The 14,702-nt window shown below is 44.1% G+C and overlaps 1 protein-coding gene across 1 annotated transcript; it reads left to right on the forward strand.

Annotated features, from left to right (window-relative positions):
• The first annotated feature begins 621 nt into the window (after positions 1 to 621).
• Positions 622 to 6,237, forward strand: tmem106ba (transmembrane protein 106Ba). The gene is made up of 8 exons (XM_029130070.3): positions 622 to 781; positions 2,154 to 2,364; positions 2,853 to 2,916; positions 3,044 to 3,203; positions 3,600 to 3,740; positions 4,050 to 4,099; positions 4,200 to 4,253; positions 4,858 to 6,237. The coding sequence occupies exons 1-8, from the start codon at positions 626 to 628 to the stop codon at positions 4,973 to 4,975; spliced, it is 954 nt and encodes a 317-aa protein (XP_028985903.2). The 5' UTR covers positions 622 to 625; the 3' UTR covers positions 4,976 to 6,237.
• The last annotated feature ends 8,465 nt before the right edge of the window (positions 6,238 to 14,702 follow it).

Genomic DNA, 14,702 nt, shown 5'->3' on the forward strand with positions numbered 1-14,702 from the left:
ACTTGTAAATTCAGTGAATATTTTAGCTGAAGTAGAAGACACTGATGCATCCAGTGCTCCCCACTATTCCACACAGAAACAGGCTAAATTAAATGTTAATATTCTATCAGTGTCGGCTGAAATTAGGTTTAGATGTTTCTAATGATGGTGAGAAATATTGCCATCTGTTTCTCTGCGATACAGGATTGAGACAAACATATTTTCATTAGCATAATTAAATCAAGTGGTGAATTGTAGCTAAATAAGCAGTCATAATGGAGGAGATTGTGGTGGATCCTAATCACATCAACAAACTATTGGGCATGTTTCTGTCATCTGACAACATTTTCAAGCAGGACGTTGTCTCCAAAATGGGGTTATCAGCTGTGTAGGGGAATTTAATACAAATCGTATATACTGTATTAACATTTAAAGCAGCTGAATGTAGCATGTCAGTGTAATTTCATTGCAAGTAAATATTCTCATCTCCACAGTTAAGCCACATTTCTGCTTTAAGTACTTGCTGCATACAGTGCTATAGTATTCAGTCGCAGCCAGTCACGGTAACAGGTCGCTATGGTTCCGTGTACTATAGACCGCTACAGGACGTGGACGGCGCCACGTGACTGCGCCTCTTTGCAGCCGGATGGTGGAAGCTGCTCGTCAACAGGGCTCTGACCAATCAGCGCGGGCGTGGGCGTGTCCACCGCCTGCATTCCTCTCTGGCGTTGGACCCATAACAAAACGGCGAAGGCACCACGAATGGCAAACAAGTCCGAATAAAAGACAACGAGCTCCCGAGGTAAGACCCCGTTAAGCAGAGAAAACCCACAGCTCCGAGTTCCAGCGTGGCCCGTGGACGACGTCTCACGGCTTCTGCCGCGATGCGCTTCCGTTTTACCGAGCGGCTGCCGATTCCTGCGCATCTGAAATTTCAGTGTGAGATGGACGTGGTCACAGCTGATGTTTGTTAGATCGTCATTGTGACACGATGGCGTCGGAGGACCAACGTGTGCGCGCTGGTGGGAATGGCGGCGCCGTGGCCTGTTCGTTGTGTTCTCGGCAGCATGGTGGCTGGCCTGGGATCAGGGCTTAGAGCAGCCAGGCACCCTGGACGGGATCACCGGCCGACAGCCTGCGGGCCTGACTTTATTATGCTGCAACTGTAGCAGTAAGTCACGACAGCTTGGGCTCAAAGGAGTGACCCATAAAGTGTGAATAACGGACGGGGCCTTATCTGACTCAAAACCATCCATTCATATAAACTAAAAACCGACCAGATTCAGGCGAGCCGGTTCAGAAACTGGTTTGGAGAAAAGTAAGCTGTTGCAAAGCCGTTCCTCAAACCCAGGTTAAATATTCACTAGAGTACTGTCAGACAGGTCGATCCTCATAAAGCCCGCACCCATCAGTCTAGCTGTCCTTTTTCATACGGGGCCTTCATCCTCTTGTCCAACCCGCACTTGGTGGATGACAGTCGGAGCCAAATCCAGGCAACAAAGGGAATTTGTTGGGCCTAATTAGATAAACGCACTTATTGTGAGCTGGCATCAATTTCTGAGCTGCATGAAGCTTGAAAAATATAGTAAATATTCATATATATGTGTATGTAGAGAGATACTGTAGTGTATACATATTTATGATGCAGTAACTTTACAAGAGTTGTATAGACACTAAACAACAATTCAAATAGTCCTGTATGATCAAGTATGTTGTGTTTAGTATTCTGAAAAACCGCAATGTAGCACATTTGATCATATTCTCCATAAGTCTGGTCTATTTTCTAGCTTTAATTATGTTGGTTAATTGATGAGGCAGCAACATTAAAGAATATCCAACATGTTGTTGAATAACCCTAAAAGAACCGTAGTAAAGCCATGGTCATTGTTTTAGGATACTTCAAAAATATAATGACTTTTTGTAATATATGGAACACTTTTTATTAACAGACTACAAACGGAAAACAAGTCTCTGCACTGTGAAAACCTCTTCAGCAGCACACTGAGGAGGGTTTTCACTGTGACAGCACACCACTTGAAGTGGCGTCTACTGGAAAATGTCACCTGGAAACATTCCAGATCCAATTTTACATTCAAACATTGCTGTGTGGTTAGTCAGCTTGCCCTGCTGTTTAGGTTCCTCTTTGATTTTGCTATTTTTTTTTCTGAACACAGACAATTGCAGCTATGGGCAAGTCCCAGTCACACTTGGCCAAGCACAAAGACGAAAGTCAGGATGCTCTGACGGCTGCAGGCGAGTACAGAGACGGTCAGACGGAGGAGGATGGAAAGAATGGAGACGTATCTCAGTTCCCCTACGTGGAGTTTACCGGACGCGACAGCGTAACGTGCCCCACGTGTCAGGGCACCGGCAGAATCCCCCGAGGTAATACAGTCCAGATAGAACTTATCCTCCACAACTGTTACAAGTAGGAATTTAAAGCCTGTAAAAAGTGGCGCTATCAAGTGTCCTAGAGACTAAAAACTTGCTTAATCAGAACTGGGTGTGGAAAAACAAACACAGCCTCACACACGCCTCTCTCTATACAATGAATTGAAACCACGGTGAAACTACAGAACTCCGCCATAATTGTTCTGACAGAAAATGCCCTAACCACTGCTAGCTGCAGGTGTGCTCAGTCAGACAGAAGCTGGAAGATACCATCTGAGGCGAGGATAGACGGAGGGAGGACACAGGTGGTTTCACCTTCACACTGACTGAACACACTTCATTTAGTCAGCAGTGGTTGGGGCCGGAATAGTTAGAAACACGCCTTCTAGCGTTTGTCTGTATGTACTTAATGCTATAAAACAGAACCTAGTTCTTAGCCTAACAATAAAATCACCTTCCTTTCTTTTTCAACTAATCACCAGGTCAAGAAAATCAGCTTGTAGCTCTGATTCCATACAGTGATCAAAGGCTCCGGCCAAGCAGGACGTAAGTCAGCTCTTAAACTGCTTAATCTATAAAAAAAGGGCTGTGTCATGAAAAGCTAATAATTGCATGACAGACTTAACCCATCGGCTGGTTTCAGGGTCTCAGTTCTCTTTTACCTCCTGTACAGAAAGCTGTATGTCACAATATCAGTTGCCCTTTGTCTGCTGCTGTGTGGCCTGGCAGTTTTCTTCTTATTCCCTCGCTCCATTGATGTCTCCTATGTGGGAGTGAAGTCTGCTTATGTCTCCTATGACCAGGAAAAACGAATTGTCTATCTCAACATTACAGTAAGATGATTAATTTTACTTTTTATTTTACTTATTAATTAGCATGGTTTAAAACAAAACAATATGATTATATTAGCCCGAGTTTCGTTGTCCGGTTTATATATAACAGTGGCTGAAAGGCTCTGCTCATGTTGCAACACAGATTTATCACCTGACTTTGCAACTCAAGTCTACAAAGCTTTATCTAATCCAATCTCAGGCAACTGTGAACACAGCCAACAGTACACTAGTGACACTGATGCATTTAGCAGATAAAGATTTTTCCTAAGATGTCACCAAGGACCTGTGGTTGCTACAGACATCAAACAAATGCCAACTAACAGCTACTGCTTGTTGGATTTCCATCAAGCACAATATTGATGTACTTTCCTCACTTTTTTATCCTTTTCCCCTCAGAGCACTCTGAACATCACTAATAACAACTACTACACGATATCCGTGACTAATATCACAGCACAAGTGCAATTCTCCAAGACGGTGATAGGAAAGGCCAAGTTAAGCAACAGCACAGTGATCATACCTCTGGATGAACAGCAGGTGGGTCAATACACAGAAAAAGTCCTCACTGCGCCCAAAAACTGCTGAATGCAAGAAAGAGAGTGTAAAACGCAGTAGACTTTTAATCTCCACTACACATCAGCTCATTGTTGACCTGCACAAAATAATATCAAGTATGTTCTGTACACTTGTCACTTCAAACAGATGTTTAAGTCCCATTAAAGCAACATTACATATGGAAAAAAAGCCACCTCTCACCACTGACCAAAAAGAAACAGGACAAGCACATCATACGTCAGGGTTTCATTTATTTCATATATTCCTTTTAATGTTTTGAATTGTTTTTAGATCGATTACACCGTTCCCACCATCATTGCTGATGAGATGAGTTACATGTTGTAAGTATGTTCAAAGAAATCCTAAAAATACAGTTTACAAAGTATTTTTGATTGTTTTAAGTTTTCTTAATAATGATCTTCAATAATTATTTTCCTACAGTGACTATTGCACCTTGCCAACTATTAAAGTCCACAACATAGTGGTCATGATGCAGTAAGTATAGTTGTATTTAAAATGCAATTTCCTTTACACTGATTAAATTTAGCAAAGCAAGCATTCTTCTACAGCCGAAATAGACTGTATTAGTTGATTTAATCTTTTGTGGTAAAAGCCAAGTAATGGCTTGTTAGCCAAGCGCTATTAGACTGAATTACTGTGAAAATGGAGAAGAAAGAAAATGAGTATTATAAGCTTTCTGTCTTTAGTCAAATGCTCCTCTGTGTAGATAAAATACAACAAAGCCTACTGGTGAATGCAGGTAATTGCGTTGCAGGTTTGATTGATAGAAGACAAGACAGTGTGTTTATCCCAATAAAAGGATAACGAAAGTGATGATGTGCGTATTTTAGAAACCAGTTTGGCTTGTGACTTTATAGTTTTGGAGGATGAGGCAAATGGACCAGAATTAGAAAAAACATTATAAGCATATATTAGGGCTTAGTTCTCGATTAGCCCCCTTAAGAGTTTAAATGCATATAACTTTTCTTTAGATCTTCCCCTGAAAACTTATAGAATTACGACACTGCTGCAGGAACTAGTAGCAGCCTCAACAACCTCATTCTTTGCTGCAGGTAGTTTAATTGTGTTTACTCCTCAGGGTGACGGTGACAACATCGTACTTTGGCCACGCCGAGCAGGTCTCCCAGGAGATGTACCAGTATGTGGACTGTGGGGGGAACACTACCTCCTTGCATGGGCACGTGCAGGTCTACTAACATGGCAAGAAAAGCACCCTACGCATCCAATACAGCTCGGACAGGTTGTCAGAGAGGTTTGCACGTTGGACGGATTTTCTCAGTGACAAAAAATGGTGGACATGGACATTACATTCATTAAATTAGTCACAGAGGCTTATTCATTCTTACATCCCAAACTGAGGAGATAAACTTACCTGCTACAGCCAGAATTTCAGGGGGGTTTCCTCAAAAACTAGTTTTCCAATAAAAGAGAGCCAATTTAATATTCCCATGCAATAAAAGCATTTGCATTATGTTTACATCATTCATCAGCATCTAAATTACTGGAAGCTCTAGTTTCAGACACAATGCACTTTAGCGTAATTTTTATTTAAATAAATAATTTATGGGTTCAATAACAAAGCTGCAGCTGCTACTGGGCCCTCCTAAAGCTCTTAATAAATGACTACAAGCTAACTTGGAGAGGTGCATGAATTTGACACAGTGAAAACTACTGAGCAGTTCCTAACCACTTTACTCTGCCCTGTTTACATTCTTTCCTACAGCAGCCCTACGGTACACTCTTCAGTTGCATTAAGCACACACCTCAATATTGTATAGAGTAAAATGGATAATGTGTTATGTTTATTTGTTTGTCTTTGGTTTGTTTGGATTTGAGTTCTCTATTTTCTAGAGTTAAAATTTACTTATCCCACTCACTTATTATTTAATAGCAGTTGTGATTATAATAAAGACTTCCATTAACATTATTTTAATGAATAATTAAACCTATTTGTCATTTATTTTAGTTTAATAGCAAAAGCCAGAGCATTACAGTGGGTCATGAAGTATAGGAATGTGTAATATTAATGTGTAATTTTCTTTAAAACACATTTCATTAGGAGTAATATCTGGTGTGGAATTAACTCTTTCCTACTTAAGCTAGCTTGTCCTATTTTTGTGCACTATTGCCTCATCACTATTTTAATCCACTCAATTTGTATTGTTATCATGTATTGTGAGTTCACTGCTGTTTTTGAGGTTTAAAATGATTGACTCGTTTTACTTTATTCCATTTTGGATCGGTTTATTGTTAGGGAGTTAATATGATGAATATTTGATAAAATTTTACAGAATGACTTGTGATAAGAAGACTCAATAAATTTATTATTTAAAGTTGACTTGAAGAAAATGAAAATATAACTCTAAGTCAAACCTTGGTTTACTGTGTGAATACCGTACTGTTACTGCCTAACACATTTTCGTGCATGACGCTGAAAATAAACTCATCACATTTTGAATGTTGTTTTGAATTTTTTGGGGAGCTTGTAATATTCTGTGTAAACACTAGGTGGTGCCTGGCGGTGTTCTAAACTAAAACATTAACCTTAAGCCATCCAAACCTTTACAGGTTGTTATTGATTTAATCTAATCAAATCCATCAGACAGGTGCTACATCATTCATCAATGCTAAATATAAACTGAAACTGAAAAAGACAGCTTTGATAATTGGCAGTATTTCTTGGTGTGTTCAGTCTGATAATCTTTTACTGGTTCTCAAATCTAAAGAAACACCTTCATCTTTCACATTTTACCAAATCATGAGACAACAAATATAGATGATAACTCAAGACCCTTCATCGGCGGAGAGAATCAGAAAGCTATAAAGGAGTTCACACAGACACACTGACATTAGATGAAAAAAAAAAAAAATATATATATATATATATATATATATATATATATATATACACACACTCTATTCTCACCCTCCGCGGGTGGTCTCATCCACTTTCCAAGCTCGGGTCCTCTACCAGAGGCCAGGGAGCTTGAGGGTTCTGCGCAGTATCCTTGCTGTTCCTAGGACTGCACTTTTCTGGACTGAGATTTCGGATGTTTTTCCAGGGATCTGTCGTAGCCACTCCTCCAGTTTGGGGGTCACAGCCCCTAGTGCTCCGATCACCACAGGCACCACTGTGGCCTTCACCTTCCAAGCCTTCTCCAGTTCTTCTCTGAGCCCTTGGTATTTCTCTAGTTTCTCATGTTCCTTTTTCCTGATGTTGCCATCGCTTGGTATTGCCACATCCACCACTACGGCTTTCCTCTGCTCTTTATCCACCACCACAATGTCTGGTTGGTTCGCCATTACCATTCTGTCAGTCTGGATCTGGAAGTCCCACAGGATCTTGGCTCGCTCGTTCTCTACCACCTTGGGAGGTGTTTCCCACTTTGACCTTGGGGTTTCCAGTCCATACTCCGCGCAGATGTTCCTGTATACTATGCCAGCCACTTGGTTATGGCGTTCCATGTATGCTTTGCCTGCCAGCATCTTACACCCTGCAGTTATGTGCTGGACCGTCTCTGGGGCCTCTTTGCACAGTCTACACCTTGGGTCTTGTCTGGTGTGGTAGATCTGGGCCTCTATGGCTCTGGTGCTCAGGGCCTGCTCCTGTGCAGCCAGGATGAGTGCCTCTGTGCTGTCCTTCAGCCCAGCCCTTTCAAGCCATTGGTAGGATTTGTTGAGATCAGCCACTTCAGTTATGTTTCGGTGGTACATCCCATGCAAGGGCTTGTCCTCCCATGATGGTCCATCTTCCAGCATCTCATCCTCTGTTCTCCACTGCCTGAGACATTCACTCAGCACGTCATCTGTCGGGGCCTTATCCTTGATGTACTTATGGATCTTGGATGTTTCATCCTGGATAGTGGCTCTCACGCTCACTAGTCCACGGCCTCCTTCCTTGCGGCTAGCGTACAGTCTCAGGGTGCTGGATTTGGGGTGGAACCCTCCATGCATGGTGAGGAGCTTTCGTGTCTTAACATCTGTGGTCTGTATCTCTTCCTTTGGCCACCTTATTATTCCTGCAGGGTATCTGATCACTGGCAGAGCGTAGCTGTTTATTGCCCGGGATTTGTTCTTGCCATTGAGCTGGCTTCTTAGGACTTGCCTTACTCGTTGGAGGTATTTGCTGCCGCATTCCTTGTTGTCTGTTCAAGGTTGCCGTTTGCCTGTGGTATTCCAAGGTACTTGTAATTGTCCTCAATGTCTGCTATTCTTCCTTCTGGGAGTGAGACCCCTTCTGTGTGGATTACCTTGCCTCTCTTTGTCACCATCCTCCCACATTTCTCGAGTCCGAATGACATCCCGATGTCCGAGCTGTAGATCCTGGTGGTGTGGATCAGCGAGTCGATGTCTCGCTCACTCTTGGCGTACAGCTTGATGTCATCCATGTAGAGGAGGTGACTTATGGTGGCCCCGTTCCGGAGTCGGTATCCATAGCCAGTCTTGTTTATTATTTGGCTGAGGGGGTTCAGACCTATGCAGAACAGCAGTGGGGACAGTGCATCTCCTTGGTATATGCCACATTTGATGGATACTTGGGCAAGTGGCTTCCCATTGGCTTCAAGGGTGGTTCTCCACAACCTCATCGAGTTTGCAATGAAGGCCCTTAGAGTTCTGTTGATGTTGTACAGCTCCAAGCATTCAGTGATCCATGTCATAGGCTTTCTTGTAGTCGATCCAGGCTGTGCACAGGTTGGTGTGTCGCATTCTGCAGTCTTGGGTGACTGTTCTGTCTACCAGGAGTTGGTGTTTGGCTCCTCTGGTATCCTTACCAATGCCCTTCTGTGCTTCGCTCATGTATTGACTCATGTGCCCACTTATCTTAGCTGCGATGATGCCTGACATGAGCTTCCATGTTGTGGAGAGACAGGTTATTGGCCGGTAGTTGGATGGGACTGTGCCCTTTGAGGGATCCTTCATTATCAGGATCGTTCGCCCTTCGGTTAGCCATTCAGAGTGAGTCCCATCCCTTAGGAGCTGGTTCATTTGTGCTGCCAGGTGCTCATGGATTGCAGTGAGCTTCTTTAGCCAGTAGGCGTGGATCATGTCAGGGCCAGGTGCTGTCCAGTTTTTCATACCTGAGACTCTATGTTGGATGTCTGCCACTGTGATAGTCACTGGATTCTGTTCTGGGAGGTTGCTGTGGTCTTCCCTCAGATCCACCAGGCACTGTGCATCACTGTTGTGTGATGCCTCCCTTTCCCATATACCCTTCCAGTACTGTTCAGTTTCCAGCCTTGGTGGGTCTGCTCTGTTGTTATTACCCTGCCATTGAGAGTACACCTTCGCAGGTTGTGTTGCGAACAGCCGGTTTATTCGTCTGGCTTCGTTATCTCTGGTGTATCTCTTTAGGCGGCTGGCCAAGGCTTGTAGCCTTTGCTTGGCAGTTTCGAGTGCTTCAGGTATGGTCATCTGGCTGTACCTCTTAGGCATTGGTCTTTTCATTGCACCTCTCTGGGCCTCTGTCATTTGGCTCACTTCCCTCCGAGCTGCCTTGATTTTTGCCTCCAACCTTCGTTTCCATGGTGGGTATTGTTTCTCATGGCTCCCATGGTTGCTCTTATAGCCAAGCACCTCTAAGATCACTGATGCTGAAGCGTATATCAGCTCATTGGTTTCTGTGATTGTTGTGGTAGGGATCGCTCTCAATGCTGCATTCACATCTTCCATGAGACTTTCTGATGGTACTTCACTTAGCCGTTGTGGTGGGGTTCGGGGTTGCCTGTTCAATCTCGCCATGATCTTATCTTTCAGGTCAGTCGCTGCCTCGCTCAGCGTATCTGTGCTTATTGGGGCTTCGTACCCAATTTCCGGTTGGGGAGATGGTGAAACCTCCCCTCTGACCTGGCGTCCTGGCTCCCCCCTTGCCGTAGCATTTGTTAGCATTTGTGTTGTATCTCGTCAATCTCAAGTTGTGATAGCAGTTGCCGTTTGTGGATGTTGGAACACTGAGCTACTAGTTGCTTTGCCGTCAGCCTTGAATGTGGGTTTCTCCGTTCCCATTCATATATATATATATATATATATATATATAGACAATGAACTGGACAATATATATATATATATATATATATATATATATATATATATATATATATATATATATATATATATATATATATATATATATATATATATATATATATATATATATATATATATATAGACAATGAACCACATGAGATACCGGCTCAGACGTCGCCCGGTCTAACAAGGTCTGCGTCAGGTGTTGGGGAACCAGAGCACCTTGGCGAGAAGTGGGCTACTGGAACAAGAAAGAAATGGCTGAGATGCGCGAACAAGGCTCTGTTGGAATGCTACTACTCAAGTAACCCTAGTCAGAGGGGTTACATGCAAAGAATGTGTGGTGAATGGGAACGGAGAAACCCACATTCAAGGCTGACGGCAAAGCAACTAGTAGCTCAGTGTTCCAACATCCACAAACGGCAACTGCTATCACAACTTGAGATTGACGAGATGCAACACAAATGCTACGGCAAGGGGGAGCCAGGACGCCAGGTCAGAGGGGAGGCTTCACCGTCTCCCCAACCGGAAATTGGGTACGAAGCCCCAATAAGCACAGATACGCTGAGCGAGGCAGCAACTGACCTGAAAGATAAGATCATGGCGTGATTAAACAGGCAACCCCGAACCCCACTACAACGGCTAAGTGAAGTACCATCAGAAAGTCTCATGGAAGATGTGAATGCAGCATTGAGAGCGATCCCTACCACAACAATCACGGAAACCAATGAGCTGGTATACGCTTCAGCATCAGTGATCCTAGAGGTGCTTGGCTATAAGAGCAACCATGGCAGCCATGAGAAACAATACCCACCATGGAAACGAAGGGTGGAGGCAAAAACCAAGGCAGCTCGGAGGGAAGTGAGCCAAATGACAGAGGCCCAGAGAGGTGCAATGAAAAGACCAATGCCCAAGAAGTACAGCCAGATGCCCATACCTGAAGCACTCGAAACTGCCAAGCAAAGGCTACAAGCCTTGGCCAGCCGCCTAAAGAGATACACCAGAGACAACAAAGCCAGACGTATAAACCGGCTGTTCACAACACAACCCGCGAAAGTGTACTCTCAATGGCAGGGTAATAACAGCAGAGCAGACCCACCAAGGCTGGAAACTGAACAGTACTGGAAAGGGATATGGGAGAGGGAGGCATCACACAACAGCAATGCACAGTGGCTGGTGGATCTGAGGGAAGACCACAGCAACCTCCCTGAACAGAATCCAGTGACTATCACAGTGGCAGACATCCAACAAAGAGTCTCAGGTATGAAAAACTGGACAGCACCTGGCCCTGACATGATCCACGCCTACTGGCTAAAGAAGCTCACTGCAATCCATGAGCGCCTGGCAGCACAAATGAACCAGCTGCTAAGGGATGGGACTCACCCTGAATGGCTAACCGAAGGGCGAACGATCCTGATAATGAAGGATCCCTCAAAGGGTGCAGTCCCATCCAACTACCGGCCAATAACCTGCCTCTCCACAACATGGAAGCTCATGTCAGGCATCATCGCAGCTAAGATAAATGGGCACATGGGTCAATACATGAGCCAAGCACAGAAGGGCATTAGTAAGGATACCAGAGGAGCCAAACACCAACTCCTGGTAGACAGAACAGTCGCCCAAGACTGCAGAATGCGACACACCAACCTGTGCACAGCCTGGATCGACTACAAGAAAGCCTATGACTCAATGCCACACACATGGATCACTGAATGCTTGGAGCTGTACAACATCAACAGAACTCTAAGGGCCTTCATTGCAAACTCGATGAGGTTGTGGAAAACCACCCTTGAAGCCAATGGGAAGCCACTTGCCCAAGTATCCATCAAATGTGGCATATACCAAGGAGATGCACTGTCCCCACTGCTGTTCTGCATAGGTCTGAACCCCCTCAGCCAAATAATAAACAAGACTGGCTATGGATACCGACTCCGGAACGGGGCCACCATAAGTCACCTCCTCTACATGGATGACATCAAGCTGTACGCCAAGAGTGAGCGAGACATCGACTCGCTGATCCACACCACAAGGATCTACAGCTCAGACATCGGGATGTCATTCGGGCTCGAAAAATGTGGGAGGATGGTGAAAAAGAGAGGCAAGGTAATCCACACAGAAGGGGTCTCACTTCCAGAAGGAACAATAGCAGACATTGAGGACAACTACAAGTACCTTGGAATACCACAGGCGAACGGCAACCTTGAACAGACAACAAGGAATGCGGCAACAGCCAAATACCTCCAACGAGTAAGGCAAGTCCTAAGAAGCCAGCTCAATGGCAAGAACAAATCCCGGGCAATAAACAGCTACGCTCTGCCAGTGATCAGATACCCTGCAGGAATAATAAGGTGGCCAAAGGAAGAGATACAGACCACAGATGTTAAGACACGAAAGCTCCTCACCATGCACGGAGGGTTCCACCCCAAATCCAGCACCCTGAGACTGTACGCTAGCCGCAAGGAAGGAGGCCGAGGACTAGTGAGCGTGAGAGCCACTATCCAGGATGAAACATCCAAGATCCATAAGTACATCAAGGATAAGGCCCCGACAGATGACGTGCTGAGTGAATGTCTCAGGCAGTGGAGCACAGAGGATGAGATGCTGGAAGAGGGACCATCATGGGAGGACAAGCCCTTACACGGGATGATCCACCGAAACATAACTGAAGTGGCTGATATCAACAAATCCTACCAATGGCTTGAAAGGGCCGGGCTGAAGGACAGCACAGAGGCACTCATCCTGGCTGCACAGGAGCAGGCCCTGAGCACCAGAGCCATAGAGGCCCAGATCTACCACACCAGACAAGACCCAAGGTGTAGACTGTGCAAAGAGGCCCCTGAGATGGTCCAGCACATAACTGCAGGGTGTAAGATGCTGGCAGGGAAAGCATACATGGAACGCCATAACCAAGTGGCTGGCATAGTATACAGGAACATCTGCGCGGAGTATGGACTGGAAACCCCAAGATCAAAGTGGGAAACACCTCCCAAGGTGGTAGAGAACGAGCGAGCCAAGATCCTGTGGGACTTCCAGATCCAGACTGACAGAATGGTAATGGCGAACCAACCAGACATTGTGGTGGTGGATAAAGAGCAGAGGAAAGCCGTAGTGGTGGATGTGGCAATACCAAGCGATGGCAACATCAGGAAAAAGGAACATGAGAAACTAGAGAAATACCAAGGGCTCAGAGAAGAACTGGAGAAGGCTTGGAAGGTGAAGGCCACAGTGGTGCCTGTGGTGATCGGAGCACTAGGGGCTGTGACCCCCAAACTGGAGGAGTGGCTAAATCAGATCCCTGGAAAAACATCCGAAATCTCAGTCCAGAAAAGTGCAGTCCTAGGAACAGCAAGGATACTGCGCAGAACCCTCAAGCTCCCTGGCCTCTGGTAGAGGACCCGAGCTTGGAAAGTGGATGAGACCACCCGCGGAGGGTGAGAATAGAGTGTGTGTATATAACTAATGAAGATAACTAAGACATAGAAATCATATGAATCCTGCAGGTATAATGTTGGAAAACAATTTCAAGAAATCAAGAGTTTGTTGACATCATTAATTCACAGGGTTGAAACAGTTATTGCAAACAAGTGAAACCAAATTAAAGCTTTAGTGACCTTAATCTACTCTTAATACTTCTCAAGTGATATTAATACTGTAGTGTTATCTTTTATATTTCTACACTATAAAGATGACCATAGTATCCAAATCTGAACTTTTATCATAAAACCAGATGTCTTTAGTGTATAAACATAAAATGTTACATACTTACATACATGGTTGTGCGGTGTGTGGCCCTGTTACTCAGTACAGATTCATCATTGGAGCTGCAAGCACACATCCTCTGTTCATTACGGCATGTTCACATCTGTTGGACTCATTAAAGCACCAATTCACTTCCTCGCTGAGAACCAGGTCAGTGGATTGTGCAGAGCTGCACTGGAATACATGTGGCCAAAAGTAAAAAGAAAAGCTCACTCAGTACGTTTTTATGTACAGTGTGTTCCATCAAATTCTAAATACCATACTTATTATACTGTGTATAATATTATTTACTTTTAAACAATTTTACTATAGTAATGTAAACCCTTTACCTTTATGTGTGCTCTGAAAATGACCTTTTTCTATTGTAAATATGCATATTTTTCAATAATCTTTTACCTGTCATAATAATTATGTAAAATGCCAAATATTTAGAAAAAAAAGTCTTTTTGTGAACAGGGTTTAATGAAACTTGGTGAAGGCAGCTGCAACTACTGAGGATATGGCTGTGTTATTCCCATTACAGCAGACTTGCCCCTCACCCCATAGATCATATAGACCCAGAACCTCCTCTGAGCAGGTATAAAGGAAATGGCTTTCCCACATGTGTTCTACATTACCGCCATCACTCCCAAAACACGCTGCTTGCTTTCAGAGAGGAAGGTAGTTGGCTCCCCACAAATCCTTTCTTTCTGCCAGAGCCCACAGATTGCTTTTATTTACAACAATGCAAGACACAGCATCTCCACCAAATATGCACACCATCAAGGCTGCTTATGTTTCATAAACCCTTTCAACAGTCGAACAGAAAACTGGCTGTTTGAAAATGTAAATCCAGGAAGGAAGACTGGAAGAAGGAAGAGCTGCTTGTTGCAGAGCTGGTAAGAACCGAATGAGGTGTTTTCCCAGTTCTGCAAGAAATCCCTAACGCTCTAGTGAAGTTGGGCCTGTTGATCCTGATGTAACATTGATCACAGCTTTGGAGACAACCGTTTGATCAATCCTTCTGAGTAACCCATTCCAAAGCAGATATTTGTTTTTTGTTTTTTTAATACGTCAAGTCATTTAATTTCTAGTCAGTTGCCATTTGAAAGTATTTCAGTGTTGACAACACAACACCACAACTTTCTAAAGTCGTCGTTT

This window comes from Betta splendens, chromosome 16 (genome assembly GCF_900634795.4).
Source record: "Betta splendens chromosome 16, fBetSpl5.4, whole genome shotgun sequence".
NCBI classification, from domain to species: domain Eukaryota; kingdom Metazoa; phylum Chordata; class Actinopteri; order Anabantiformes; family Osphronemidae; genus Betta; species Betta splendens.

What these genes read in the sequence shown, in the direction of transcription:
- tmem106ba (XM_029130070.3), top strand. Translation starts at nt 626, where the DNA reads ATGGTGGAAGCTGCTCGTCAACAGGGCTCTGACCAATCAGCGCGGGCG. An exon ending in AAAGACAACGAGCTCCCGAG is followed by an intron (nt 782 to 2,153) that starts GTAAGACCCCGT and finishes TTCTGAACACAG; the next exon opens with ACAATTGCAGCTATGGGCAA. An exon ending in TTGTCTATCTCAACATTACA is followed by an intron (nt 3,204 to 3,599) that starts GTAAGATGATTA and finishes TTTTCCCCTCAG; the next exon opens with AGCACTCTGAACATCACTAA.